The following is a 15,357-nucleotide window of genomic DNA, read 5'->3' on the forward strand; positions in this document are numbered from 1 at the left end:
TTTGTCAGGAATGTGTGGTAGATCCACTCTCATATTTTGTGGTGCTTTGAACTGCTCTCCAAATCATTAATGATGACTTACAGATCCTTAATATCCAAATTTCAAACCCACAGACAATAGTTATCTATTGATTAACTAGTGACCAATCAAATCACGTGGGTGTTTAATGACTCTGTTTTGGAGACTCCAGCCATGCGATTAAACTGAACAGCTATGAATTTGTGGAGAATAGTCTCCTTACGACCATGGTGTTCTAAGATCATATAACCATGCAATATAAATTCAGAAGCCCAAACTACTCAGACAGACTCTGTGTTCCAATGTCTGCAATAAGCAGCATTGGACAAGCCAGGCTGATTCACCAGCATGTGAAAAACTAGTTCTGTGCTAGGCATCTAGAGACTTCCCAATTAGCTCGAGGCAATTCTAATTGGATGAGTAGTGAGATGCTAATCATATTTCTCTGCTAGTTAGCTACACAATTTTGATTGGTCAAAGTCTTATGATATGTTGGAGACAGGAATATTGGACAACTTTTCTGGTCTTCTTTAGCTAGAGAAAATGTAGTTTTTTAATCATGCATTTCATTAGGAATGACTTCAGTTTATGCATTTCATTAGGAATGACTTCAGTTTACCATCTCATCAATTGACACCTTTGAAAATGCAAACTGAAATAAACAAGTATGCTGTAATGACCATTACAGAGATATGTTTGCAGGATGACCTTGATTGGAACCTGAATATTGGAGGGTGGATGCCATTTGGGAAGTCAGGAAGTCAGAAAAAGGTGGAGAGATGCTTCTGTTGATTAAAGATGCGATTAGCACAACAGAGAAGGAAGACCCAAGTCCAGGAAACTAAGGTGTACAATGTTTGTTTAGCGGTTAGGAAAGAACTGAAGTCATTAGTAGCAGTGACAGGCTACCTAACAGGATCACACAGGATAAAGCTATCAAAAAATAAATAACTGGAGTTTGCAGAGTGGCACAGCAATTATCATGGGCTATTTTAATCTAAACATGTAAAATCATTGGAAAGAACTACTCAGATGATAAATTCTTAGAATGTTAGAATGGCACATTCTGGCACCAAGCAGAGCAAGACAAGCTAGATCTGATATTAAATATTTAAATAGGATTAAAGACCATGTCAAAGCATTCCTAGGTAGCAGTGATCTTAAGTGATTTTAGATTCCATTTGAAGGAGAAGATTATGTCTAAAAATAATGCTTTAAACTTCACTAAGAGCAATTATGATCGTATGGAAGCAAAAGTGGATTGGCAATTTAGGTTAAACAATAGGTCAGAGACAGAGTAACAGATATTCAAGGGCATATTTCAGGATACACAGAATAGATAACATTCAAGCAAGAATTGAAAATTCCAAGGGGTGAACCCACTATCGATGATCTGCTAAAAATGTTAAAGATAGTATTATTCTTAAAGAAAAAGGACATCATTGTCCAAAGACAATGGCAGGTTAGAAAGTTGAAAGGAATGAAAAAAGAACAAAAATACAAAAGAAAAAGCAGGGAAAGAACAAAAGATGAATTAAAGAGACAAAAATTAGAGCACAAAGGAAAATCTAGTTAACAAATGTAGGGACAGAGAATAAGAGTTAACAGTGAGCATCAAGTCCCAAGGAAAATGAGTCCAAGGAATTAATAATGAAAACAGAAATGGCGTATGAATTGAACCATTTCTTATTTGCATTGGTCTTCACTATAGATGGTTTAAGCAATATTTCAAAAAGAGGAACGGGAAGGGATAGAGAAAGTCTAGAAAATTACAAGCACAGGAAAGTAGTACTTAGCAAATTGTTGGAACTGTGATTTGACAAGTCCTTGGGTGCTGATGGATTTAAAAGAAGTGGCTAGTGTGATGACTAATACACTGATTTTAATGTTAGAGTGAAAATTTGCTAATGTAAATCCTTTATTTAAAAACAAAGGGAGAGAGTCACAAAGTGGGAAATGAAAGGCCAGTTGGCTTAACATCAATCAGAGGGAAAATTTTAGAAGCTATTATTAACAGGGCAGTTTGGTAAATTCAGGATAAATTGGGCAGAGTTGACATGGCTTTGTGAAAGGGAAATCACATTTATTGGAGTTCTTTGAGGAAGTGATGTACTTACAGATAAAGAAAAAAACAGTGGATGTAGTGTACTTAAATATTCATAAGGCATTTCATAAATCTGTAGAAAATAAGGACCATGATATAGCGATTAACGTACTGGCATGGTTAGGAGACTGGCCAGTTAACAAGGAGTAGCAGGCCTAAATGGGTCAATTTCTGATTGGTGACACATAATGAGCGGTATGTTACAAGATAGCTGGTGCCACAGTCTCAAACTTTTGCAATTTGTATAAATTGTACAAATGATTAGTTTAAAGGGACCGAAATTATGATTGCCAAGTTTGCTGACCCACAAAGTTAAATAAAATAATGAAGAGGCCACAAGGATATTACAAAAGAATATTGAAGATGTCTTAGTGACAGGGTTTACTCACATTTGGAAAAGAATGGACTTATCACAGATAGTCAGCATGGCTTTATGTAGAGGAGGTCTTATCTCACCAACTTGATTGAGTTTCTTGTGAAATCCCAAATTACTATACAGATTACCTGCCTAAATTATATACTCATAACTGTCTCAGAAGTGAGTTCTATTCAATCAAGCAAAGCTGACAAACAAGAACATTTACAGGTTTCCAGGAGGTTCTTAAACTGCAGGCATTTCTAAAATCAAACTGAAAAACAAGGAACCAACATAGACTGTTTCTGGGAGAGCAAACCAGTTCTAAGACAAATTAGACAAGTTCCAGTTATTCTAGTGTTAAGTCCAGGAATTGACATTGACCCTGATGTTTCACAATAGACTCATGTATTTCAAATGTAATGTGAGTCATTACTAATTAATATGAAGAAACTTTACTCTCTATCATGATTGAGTCCATCTTCTGTTGTTGATTTTCTGTGGATAGCTTTCCCTCCTCGGTATCAGAAACCAAGGTGGGTACCAATAAGAGTAACTGGTGGCAGTGAATCTAGCATCTCTGATAGTTCTGGAGAAAATGACCACAACGGTGAACAGTGGTGCAGATTTCTATGCTCAGGTTTACAAAAGCCATCAACAAAGGAGGTGGAAAGAATTTCACTTTGAAAACTGAGTGTACTTTAGCAGCTCAAATGCACACAAGCCAGTCAACTTCAATATGCAGAGCAACCAGTAGTTGAAGTGGCAACACTGATATCAGTACTAAGCCTACCTGTAGAAGCTTAAAGTAATTAGAAATCATTAAAAAAATACTGTGAACGCCACACAGGGGCTCACCAAAGCTACAATCTGAGTCTTACAATTAGGGTATAGTGCTCAATGGTAGAAACTGAAGTAAGTCAGTTCCCTTAAAGAAAGTGTGGAAATTAATTCTTTGCTGTGCAACTGAAATACTCTTTAATATGTGATTATGGCACAATACCATTTTTTTAAAAAACTTGAAATTGTATGTCACCAAAAAGCAGCAGAACAGACACAAAACATTTTATTTTTCAAAAAGTGTGAACACCATTCAGAAGGGGAAAATTTCAAAAAAGTACTTTCATTCTTCTATCCAGGAGAAAACAAAAAACAGTATTTCTTCATTTTATAGTTCAGACCATCTAGGGGATAGCAATGATTGCAACATTTAAAAGGCATCTGGATGGGTATATGAATAGGAAGGGTTTGGAGAGATATGGGCCGGATGCTGGCAGGTCGGACTAGATTGGGTTGGGATTTCTGGTTGGCATGGATGAGTTGGACTGAAGGGTCTGTTTCCATGCTGTACATCTCAGTGGCTCTATGACAGTGTGGTAAAATTACAAATACAGTTTCAGGGAAAGCAGCTCAGGTCACAATTTGGTTTCTTCAACTTAAACAAATGTAATTATTGATCTATGAAGAGAGAATTGTCTAAAGCAGGTTAGGACAATGGACCAAGGAGGAAGTCAGTGATGATCAGTCACAAACATTTATTCCAGTCAATAAAAAAAGGAGTCAATGAGACACCCACGATTAAAAAAAAAAGTGGTCAAGAAGAATATCCAATCAAATTCTAAGGCACACAAATAAAAAAAAGAGAGGTCAGAGGATTGAGGACTTTTTAAAAAAATGAATAATGGATGACTAAAAACCAAATATTCGGGGATAAGTAAAACTGAAAGAAGAGCTAATGATGAAAATCTGAAACAAACACATAAATTTTTGGAAAATCTCAGCAGATCTGGTAGCACCTGTGGAGAGAAACAGAGTTAACATTTCAGTTCCTTCGTTAGAACTGGTGAGAAAATAATTTTATATTTCTTGCCAACTTAGTTTCATAATCAAACAGCAAGAGCTTCAATGAAGAGCAAGAATGGCTCAGGTAAATGTGGGACCCTTGGAAGGAGCAACTGGGAAATTAATAATGGGGAGGAGAGAAAATTTAAACCATTATTTCGCATGAATCTTCATCTATCGATAACAGATAGGCAAGGTGCTAATAGGAGAGAAGAATTTTTTCAACAGCTTCTGACCTATTTGATGAACTAATGGGATTATAAGCAGACACTGCCAGCATCTGATGACTTGCATCCAAAGGTTTTAAAGGAAGTGGCTGCAAAGATAATGGAGGCATTAGTCAAAAAATTCCTGAACTCATTGAATTCCAAGAGGGTTCTTGCAGATTGGAGGACTGCCAATGTGATGATCCTGTTCAAGAAGGACAGGAGACTGAAAGCAGGAATCCATAAATCAATTGGTCTAACTTCTGTCATTAGGAAAATGCTACAGTCGATTAGGAAGAAAGAGCAGGACTTCTACAAACTTTTAATGCAATCAAACAGAGTCAATGAGAATGTGTTGTACTCAAGCAGCAGATTTTTAAGATAATCAAGTTGCCAGCTGTTGATAAAGTCAGAGATTTGCAGGAAAATGGGGTAGTGGGAAATCTATTTATGTGAGTCAATTGTATAAAGAATTTAATAACCAGAAAGAAACTTCCGGGGAGATGTTGCATAAGTACTTAAAATGGTTAATTGACATCAAGAGGCAAGCTGTGCCCATCCAAGATATAAAATGGCTGTTCCAATTCTAAGGAGTTCCAAGACTGGTATGCTGGTGTTTCAATACCAGTTGTTCTAGTTGGATGTAGGTTTGCACGCTGAGCTGGAAGGTTCATTTTCAGATGTTTCGTCACCATACTAGTTAACATTTTCAGTGAGCCTCCAGATGAAGCACTGCTGGTGTGTTCTGCTTCTTATTTATATATTTGGGTTTTTTGGGCTAGTTATGTCATTTCCTATGATGATGCCATTTCCTATGGTGATGTCATTTCCTGTTCTTTTTCTCAGGGGTGTTAAAGAGGTCCAAGTCAATGTGTTTGTTGATAGAGTTCCGGTTGGAATGCCATGCTTCTAGGAATTCTCATGCGTGTCTCTATTTGACTTGTCCTAGGTGTGTTTGAAGTGGTGTCCTTCCTTATCTGTATGTAAGGATACTAGTGAGAGAGGGTCATGTCGTTTTGTGGCTAGTTTTCTGCCTGTTTGTCCAATGCAGTGTTTGTTACAGTTCTTGCACGGTATTTTGCAAATGGTATTAGTTTTGCTAGTTGTCTGTATAGGGTCTTTCAAGTTCCTAGAAGCATGGCATTCTAACCAGAGCTCTATCAATAAATCCATTGACTTGGACCCCATTTACCACCTCCTGAGAAAAAGAACAGGTATGACATCCCCATAGGAAATGACATCAACCCAAAGAACCCCAGACATATAAATAGAAAGCAGGAATCATCAGCAATGCTTCATCTGGTGGCTCACTGAAGTTGTTACCTAGCATGGTAACAAAACGTCTGAAAATGAACCTTCCAGCTCAGCAAGCAAACCTTCATCCAGAACCTCAACCTGAGTTACAAATTTTCTCAAAACTCACTAGTTGTTCTAGTGTTTAGTCCATTTGGATAACAATAATGTGTACTTAGTGTCCAATGCCTCATAAGAGAACATGTTTTTCAGACCTTAAAACTGGGTTATATTTTATATTGTAAACTATGACTGCTTATCAAGACTGAACTTATCTCCTGTCAAATACTTCATATGGACATGCTTCACACATGATATTAGCAACTAAGCTGAATATCAATTAGGATTGGTGGCAGTGAATTTACTCATGCCATCTTAAATAATTCCAGAGAAAATTACAACACTGCATTGTAACACAATTTTCCTCTTCCTTCATACCCAGCGTTTACAGGGATTTGTTGGTATGGTTTGTTGTCCCCTTGCTCATCGCTGACAAAATGAATTTTTTTATCTAGTTCTCAGTGTCTCTCTCCTCAATGTGGCTTTTAAAAAAGGCACTAACCCAGTTCTAAGATGTGTCCAAAATACTATACTTTAAATTGTAACAACTGCTCAGAGAAGAGACCTGAATTTCCAAAAAGCTACACAGCATAATCCTGGGCGTGTTCCAGGATAGATTGCAGCAGGTGGAAAACTGACCATCTAGTATCTGAATCATAGCCACCAACATCTCAAGCATGTATAGAGATGTTAAACCATATATTTTAATTGTAGTGAAGTAGGCTATTAATAGTTAGTGGTATCAGGAATGCAGAATAGTTTTACCTCATTAACAGTCTTTCATCTTGGTGTGATGTAGCAAGGTACATACATTTGAGTATTATGTGCACTCAAGAGTCATCCAGCACAGAAACTGATCCTTCAGCCCAACTCGTCCATGCCGACAAGGTCTCCTAAACTTAACAAGTCCCATTTGCCTGCTTTTGGCCCATATCCAAAGATGTGCAGGTCAGGTGAATTGGCCATGCTAAATTGCCCGTAGTATTAGGTAAGGGGTAAATGTAGGGGTATGGGTGGGTTGCGCTCCGGCGGGTCGGTGTGGACTTGTTGGGCCGAAGGGCCTGTTTCCACACTGTAATGTAATCTAATCTAATCCCTCTAAACCTTTCCTACCCATACTGTCCTCTGGCAGCTTGTTCTATGTATGTACCACGTTCTGTCAAAGAGTTGACCCTTAGGTCTTCTTTAAACCTTTCTCCTCTCACCTTAAACTTAAGCCCTCTAGTTTTGGATGCCCATAATCCGAGGAAAAGACCTAGGCTATTCAACTTCTGTATGCCTCTCATGATTTTAAGCCTCCTACACTCCAGACAGGAAAGTCCCAGCCTCTCCTTATTGCCCTTCAGTCTCGGTAATATTTTGTAAGTCTTTTTTGCACCATTTCCAGTGTAGTAACATCCTTCCTATGCAGGATGACTGGAATTATACACAGTACTCCAAATGTGGCCTTACCAATGTCTTGACCAGCCCAAACATGACATTGTAATTCCTGTACTTAGCACCCTGACCGATGAAGGTAAGTGTGCCAAACGCCTTCTTCACCGCCCTGTCTACCTGTGATGCCACTTGAAATTTAGAAAACATCAGGAGAGTAGAACATGACTGTCAACTAAAATATCTGGGTGTTAAATGCTCATGATTTGCTTTACAATAATGAGAAGAATAAACATTTTTGCCCAGTGGTTTTCCATTGAGCTGTGGTCATCATTAAAAAGAACTGCAGTTTGAATTCTTATGTCAAGTTTATATTAACACAACTCTGCACATTATATACACTACAGGCTTAAGAAAGTGATTCAAATAATTAGTGGTTTTTAATGACCAAAAAAGTCATTTTAAAATTTATTGGTTTATAGATCAAAAATCCTGCAAGTCCCAGTAGCTCTTACATGGAACAAAAGATAAACTGTTCCATTTGAAACACAGATTGAGATCTCAGAAGAATCAGTTGCAAATAGAAGGGATGGAAGAAAGCATAAAGGACAGGTGATAAAATAATCTATATCTAAATATTTTAGTTGGCTCAGCCATACTAATGGCAAAGAAAGGAAAACATCATGTCTTAGAAACAAAGGTTTTAGTTTAGAGCTTGCAGTTATTGTCTGTTTGCTGTTTTTCCTCTCAAGAGTGAGGTGAAAAGATTTCTATTATAAATATTTGTGCCCTGTTTTCTCAACTGTTAAATTGCTAGCATTCTAGGGGAGGACAAAGAAAATGCTTCAAAAGACATTAAAATTCTCTGTAGAAACTGGTATCTTATTGTTGACTGAGAGCTTGCCAGTTTTTCAAAGTGCACAACTTTTTCATCAAGCTGTATAATGCTTTGAATCCAAATGCCTTAATAATAAAGTAGAGTGAAGTCAGAGAAAAAGAAGCAAATGCTGCTAATGGACCCTATTGTTTTGTGGGACATCATGCCCCCAGTGCCCAGCAACTATGTGGGTTTAGAAGCAGTCTGTTGAGTCACAGTAAGACAATTGGCAAAATATCACGAACTTGAGCACACATCATCTTCAAATTGATGGTGAAATGGCAACACTAAGTTACATCTTTTGTTAAATGTATTCAAATTAATAATTTTGAAATTAAGTTAGGATCTAGATATGTGGAATGTGACAAATCCTTTGAAGGCATAGAATAAGTCTAACAACTAAAGGTTTCTATCTTGGGCAAATTCTTGAACGTTAAACCAATAAGAAACACTAGATGATATAAGAATTTGGGGGTCCTCTAGTTGAGTGACCGAAAAGTTAAAGAGCTCATTAATAACAGATAGAAAAAAAAGCAATAACATTCAAAATGTCTGCTTCTTCATCATGGACTGTATTATAGAAACGTTAGCTTGATTTCTATCACTATTTGTTTTGTTGTACGAGCTGCTCCATGTGTTTGAGGGGACAGGTAGCGCAGTTATACTAAACTGGTTTTAACTTGGGATTTCTGAGAGCTAGGTATCCATAAATTAAATCTGTTTTCCTTTCCCTTGTAAGGGCATCAGTCTGGGGGCTGATTCTAAGATATGTATCTTATCAGTACCAGAAGCTGGGTTTCTCCCCTTTGCCAACTAGACCTTTGTCTGGAGATTACTGAAATGCCATTACTGATAGTAAAAAGAGCTAAAATCAGTCACTCAAGTCACTTCTGTGGCTCTTCAAAACACTTAGTGATGGGAAATCATGGCAATCCTAAGCAATGTCTGGCTCAGAGAGTCTTTTCAAAAGGCACTGTTAGAATACACTGTATTTTCCTATAGTAATTTAACAGTTTGCTGTACAGTATTTTGACTCATTATCTGCTTCAACAAAACATTTTAAATTGTAAATAGATCTGGTATGTGGTCTGACTTGCACAAATCAACCCAGCACAGTCGATGTTTACTACATTCTACATGGCTTCCTGAAAGCCCAGTGTAGAGGAAAGTGAAAAAGAAATGGTTTGAGTCGTTAAGGGATTCATTCTATTTGTGGAAATACTTACAAGCCGTTTACATAAGAACAAAGCATTGGAAAAATCCCAAATCATAACAGAAATTTAATTTGCATAGTTTAACCAACATTATATCTTCAGCTGAGAGGTGATTGCATTGTTTAATGTGCCACTGGCAGAAATTTTCAGACATGATGGATGAGAAGTCAGTGGGAATATTTCATACCAGAATGTTCCCCAACTGCTCTCTGCACCTTCCCCCACCCCCACCAACAACCTGAACATATGAACAGTAATGTTCTCAGATAATTATTATCTTACAGGATCCTTGGAGGTGACATATTCCAGGACCCACAGGAGGATAGAGTTCATAACTACTTGCAGGAGGAAGAAACTATTTGGCCCAACAAGCTTATCCTTTTGTGACAGATCTCTTCAATCCCTTCTCTCTCCAGAAACACATACAGTTGTCTGCTGAACTCAGTTACACGGTCCCAACAATTTATCATACTGTTAAAACAATTTTGTGTGAAAAGGTCTCACTGAATCTTCATCAGTGACTAATGTGCCAGGATTAATTTGGTTCACTTATATTTTGAATTAATTTATTCATGCAGGGTACATCAAAGTCACTGACAATGCTACTATTTATTGATTATAACTGCGCATCTCAAAGAAAAGGTGCTGAACCATCTTCTTGAAATGCTAGTAATTGTGGTGAGATCTGTGTGGTGCAAGTATACCTATAGTGCTGTTGGATGGGGAGGTATGAATACAACAGCAATGGAAGTGCTACATATAGTTCCAAAAAGGAATGATGTGCCAGCTGGAGGTGGTGGTCTTCTTAGGCGTCTCCTATCCTTGTCCTTTGAGGCAGAATTTGTAAGTTTTAGAGGTACTGTTAAAAGATGCCTAAATGAGTTGCAGTAGTGCATCTTTTAGATGGTACATACTGCTGCCACAGTGAATTGGTGGTGGGGAAGTATATGTTTTAAGGTGATGCATTGGGATGCTTTGCCCTAGATATTGTCAAGCTTCTAAAGTGTTCTTGAACCTACACCCATCCAGGTAAATGCAGCCTATTATAAACACTCCTGACTTGTACCTTGCAAATGGTGGGCAGCCTTTGTGGAGTCTGGAAATCAGTTACATACTGTAGAATTTCCAGATTCTCGATTGGTCGTGCTATATAGTATTTATATAATCCAGTCCAGTTTCTAGTCAATGGTGAGCTCAACTACCCAGGACTTTGAGGGTTAGGGATATGACAATGCGACAAGGAAAGCTGATCAGGTTCTCTCTTGTTGGAGATAGTCATTAATGCCACTTGTGTGGTGCAAGTGGTATCTGCAACATAAAAGTGCTCAAGTTTGGACCTAGTTCAAATCTTGCTGTTTTCAGGCACAGGTTGCTTCATTATCAGAGGAGCTGTGAATAAAAGCAAACTTTGCACAATTAACAAAATTTCCACTTCTAATCATATAATGGAGGGAAGGCCTTTGATGAAATGAGATTATATAAAATACATACAAGGTTGAGGCTAAGACACTGTTGCAGACGTTGTCCTAGGTAATGTCCTGGAGATAAGGTGCTTAGTCTCCAACAGTCGCATCTTCCTTCATGCTAGATACAACTCCAGTCAAATGAGATATTTCTCCAAATGATTCTCATCAACTTCAATTTAATTAGGACTCCTTGTTGCAACACTTGATCAAATGCTGTTTTGTCATCTTACCCAATCTCCAGAATTTACAACTCTTTAGTCCATGCTTGGACCAAGGATTTAATGGGGTCTGGAACACAGTGGATCTGGCAGAATCAAAAATAGTGCTTCTACAGACAGGTTGTTGGTACCACTTAATGGTACTATTGATGATACCTTTGATCTGCTTGCTAAGAACTGAGAATAAGCTGTTTATGATTTGTCCTGCTTTTTTTGCATAGGATATACTGGGATTATTTCCCATATTGATGAATAAATGCTAGTGTTAGACTGAGTCACTGAGGTTAAGTTCATTTTGCATGTTGTTCTGCAAGTTCTTGTTTGAACCACTTCAAAAATCTTTTTTTTCCCATATAAAGTGCTCAGCTTCCGTTCCTGACATCTGGACTTGTTGATGTTACACCTTCTCAAGGTCACTCCACACCACTATACCTTTCAAGGTCCATATTCTCTTATGATTTGGTGACTAAATATGTACACGACACTCCAAGTGGGACCTCATCAATGCCCTGCATGGAAATTTGATTCACATTTGGTCTTCTGGTAATTTCAACTACAAGTGAAATGTCTATTTGCAATTGATTTGCCCACAAACTCATAGATCTTGAACATCAGCATAAAGTTCACTGCTCTGGACTATCAATAAAGTGGACCACAATCAACTGCAGCACAAAACTGACAGAAGCACTTTATTGCAAACCATTCCAGTTCGCTTTTGTTGTGCACAACCTAGTAATGACTTATTTGACTCTCTTGGCTTAGTTCTGAAGAATGGTCACTGAACCAGAAACATTAACTCTGATTTCTTTCCACAGATGCTGCCAGACCTTTTACATTTTTCCAGCAATTTCTGTTTTTGTTTCTGATTTCAAGCATCACAGTTCTTTTAGTTTTTTTTTGTTCAGAATTTGAAATTGTATGGATGTTTAGGAAATAACCTATCATACACATAAATTGGTCCCTTAGTTTTATAGAGGCAAAAGTTTGAAATACTGTAATGTCAGGATTGTATTCAACAGCATTGAATAGGGAATATCCAGTTGGACTAAAAACAAAGTTGTTGTTTGGCCCTCATTGTTTGACCATCAAAGTGGCTGTTGCTGAGACAATTCAACATTCCAGAGCATGGAAAAATTAATCCTTCATCTCAAAAGTATCATTTGGGGACAACAGAATCTGGTTTTTTGCTTTACACAAATAAACCTTAACATGAAACGATAAAGTTTTCTTATGGCTTTTGGGGGCTGTGCATTGGTCTAATAGTATCATCACTAGGCTATTAACCCAGAGACACTCTGATAATCTACCTTTGAATCCTGCTGAGGCAGATGGCGGAATTTGAACTCAATAAAGACTCTAGAAGAAAAGGGTCTGATGGTGACCATGAAACCACTGTCAATTCACTGTTGGTTCACTAATTACTTTAGGGAAGAAAATCTGTCATTCTCCCCTGCTCTGGCCTACATATGACTCCAGAACCACAACAATGTGGATGACTTAACTGCCCTCTAGACAATTACAAATCTGCAACAAAGGCTGGCCTAGCCAAAGATGCCCAAATCCCAGGAGTGAATTTAAAAAATGCAATTACTCCAGACAAAGTTAAAATTTATTGTTACATCCACTTTTTAGCTGGACTAGCAGCATGCATAGATTTTAAGTCAACCTCTACTGACCATGATAGAACCTCTTCTCCATAGTCATGTAACATAATTCCAACTCCAGCATTTAATTGGACGGATGTACCTGGATTTCTCTTGAGTGTACTTCAATTTCTTGACTCTGTCATTATATTTAAAAAAACTACTGATGGCATAATACTGCCAACAAACAATACCCTATTCCCAAAGAGAAAGTGAGGACTGCAGATCTTAGAGATCAGAGTCTAAAAGTGTGGCGCTGGAAAAGCACAGCCGGTCAGGGAGCATCCGAGCAGCAGGATAGTGGATGTTTCCAGCACTAGGAATTCATTCCATCAGGAATTAAGAGCTTATGCTCGAAACGTTGACTCTCCTGCTCCTCCGATGCTGCCTGGCCGGCTGTGTTTTTCCAGCGCCACGTTTTTTCACTCATATCCTATTTCCTGTCTAGAAAGCATCTTACTTCCAACCCAGCAATGCCATGAGAGACCGTGTTCCAGGACCTGATCACCTTTCCTCCAATCCATGCCTTAGCTTGGAATCCACATCGCCTTCTGACGTAGACAACAGTCTTCACTTTCTGACCCATAACTGGACACATCCCATCAATGCATTGTTTCTACATTGATGCTCCTGCAAAATACCGAGGGATAGTTCGCAAATAAAAGTAATAAATAAATAGAAACACTGCCTTTTGAGTGTCCATGAATGTCAAATCGTGTCTTGCTGTCAGTGCTGTGACTGAGAAAACAGACTCTTGTTAAACCGAAACCTTTGATTCGTCATTCAAACCTCGGGTGAATGTGAAACAAAAGCCTGGTCTGGGACGGGAATCCAGTGTCGTAGGTTTGAAGACGTGCAGAACGAATCGTACTTTCACTAGTGCAAAGGGGAGCCTCTTTTGCCCAATTTACCTCAAAGTTCAGTGGGAAGAAGCACATACGTCAGTAACAAAATCAGAAATTATTGGAAACAAAAACACAGCCGGTCTTGGCAGCATCTGTGGAGAGAAAGGGGAGTTCACGTTTCAGGTCCAGTGACCCTTCTTCAGAACAAGTTAGTAAATCAGTCCTGTTCAAGGTGAACAAACCATCGAGGAGCGAAGGGTCGCTTCTTATTGTGTTGGTAAAAACAACCGTAGATTTGACTATAAACAACAGGCAGGTTACAGATCGGGGGAGATTTGTGTTGCACAATCTAGCGATTGTCAACAGATTCTTTTTTTTCACTGTTTCTGGTGGAATGCCGACCTAGACACAAAGATCAAGGCAGGACACAACTTGTTGGGCTCCTTGAAGAAGAAATACCTGGTGACGCTGCCTTTCCCCTTTCGGGATCTCTCACCTTGTAACCACAGCGAGACCTTCCGTGGGCTCCAGGTGTTGATCGGCTCCATCCCCAACTCAATCCCAACCAAACGCAGCGACCAAAACACACGCTGAGTTGGCGATTCCAAATCGCCCAAACCTCTCCTGAGATTTTCACCAAAACTTCAGCCGCTTCCGCCCAGCTCCGTCACTCGCAGGTAGGCGGCGGCGGAGGCTGATTGGTCGCTACACCTGTCAATCATTGACCGGAAAAAAAGGTGCAGCTTGAAGAGGTAAGACAAGAGTGGGAGAGGTCAGGGCACCTGGGAGGGATGTTGGTGCTCGGTTAGACTCCCAATCAGGAGAATCAATGGCACCATAAATCAAAGTATTCCTCCTGAGAAAACTAAAATACCCGAACGCAAATCCAACTCCAAAAAGAGTGAAAAGATTGCACCAACAATGACGAAAATAAGCGACCTGCTTCATTTGCCAACGCAATGGAATGATAGTTGTGTTAATGTTCCCGGAAACTTAAATCCAGAGGAGGGGGGAAGGAGGGAGAGCGGGGAAGAAGGAAGAAGGAAGAAGGGAGAGAGAGGGGGGAGAGGGGGGGGGAGGGGGGGAGGGGGGGGAGAGGGGGGGGGGGGAGGGGGGGAGGGGGGGGAGAGGGGGGGGAGGGGGGGGAGAGGGGGGGGAGGGGAGGGGAGGGGGGGGAGAAGGGGGACGGGGAGGGGAGGGGGGGGAGAAGGGGGACGGGGGGGGGAGAAGGGGGACGGGGGGGGGGGAGGGGGGGAGAAGGGGGGAGGTGGAGGGGGGAGGAAGGGGAGGAGGGGGAGAAGGGGGGACGGGGGAGGGGGAGAAGGGGGGACGGGGGAGAAGGGGGGACGGGGGAGGGGGAGAAGGGGGATGGGGGAGAAGGGGGATGGGGGAGAAGGGGGAGGGGGAGAAGGGGGACGGGGAGGGGGGAGCGGGGAGGGGAAGGTGGACGGGGGAGGGGTACGGGGGAGAAGGGGGAGGGAGGACAGGGCAAGGGGGAGGGAGGACAGGGCAGGGGGGAGGGGATAAGGGGAGAAGGGTGGAGGGGAGAAGGGTGGGGTGGGGCGGGGAGAAGGGTGGAGGGGAGAAGGGTGGGGTGGGGCGGGGATAAGGGGGAGGGGATAGGAGGGAAGGGGGGAGAGAGGGGAGGAGGGGGAGAGAGGGTAGGAGGGAAGGGGAGGGGGAGAAGGGAGGGAGGGGCGAGGGAAGGGGGAGAAGGAAGGGAGAGGGGTGGGGGGAGAGGTGGGGGAGGGGAATGAGAGTAAGTGGGAGTGAAAAAGGGGGGTGGGGAAAGATGGGAAGAAATAGAGGAAGGGCGGGAAAGTGTCGCCTGGAGAGATAAAG

General features: G+C 40.5%; 1 protein-coding gene across 2 annotated transcripts in view; it reads right to left on the bottom strand.

Annotated features, from left to right (window-relative positions):
- Nucleotides 1-14,176, bottom strand: part of cnksr1 (connector enhancer of kinase suppressor of Ras 1) — an 87,805-nt gene extending 73,629 nt beyond the window's left edge. For both annotated transcript variants that reach the window (XM_072548208.1, XM_072548207.1), the window contains exon 1: nucleotides 14,012-14,176. In XM_072548208.1, the coding sequence (XP_072404309.1) occupies nucleotides 14,012-14,063 (52 nt within the window). In that variant the 5' untranslated portion in view covers nucleotides 14,064-14,176. The remainder of the gene's footprint in view (nucleotides 1-14,011) is intronic.
- Nucleotides 14,177-15,357: the final 1,181 nt, after the last annotated feature.

This window comes from Chiloscyllium punctatum, chromosome 27 (genome assembly GCF_047496795.1).
Source record: "Chiloscyllium punctatum isolate Juve2018m chromosome 27, sChiPun1.3, whole genome shotgun sequence".
Taxonomy (NCBI): domain Eukaryota; kingdom Metazoa; phylum Chordata; class Chondrichthyes; order Orectolobiformes; family Hemiscylliidae; genus Chiloscyllium; species Chiloscyllium punctatum.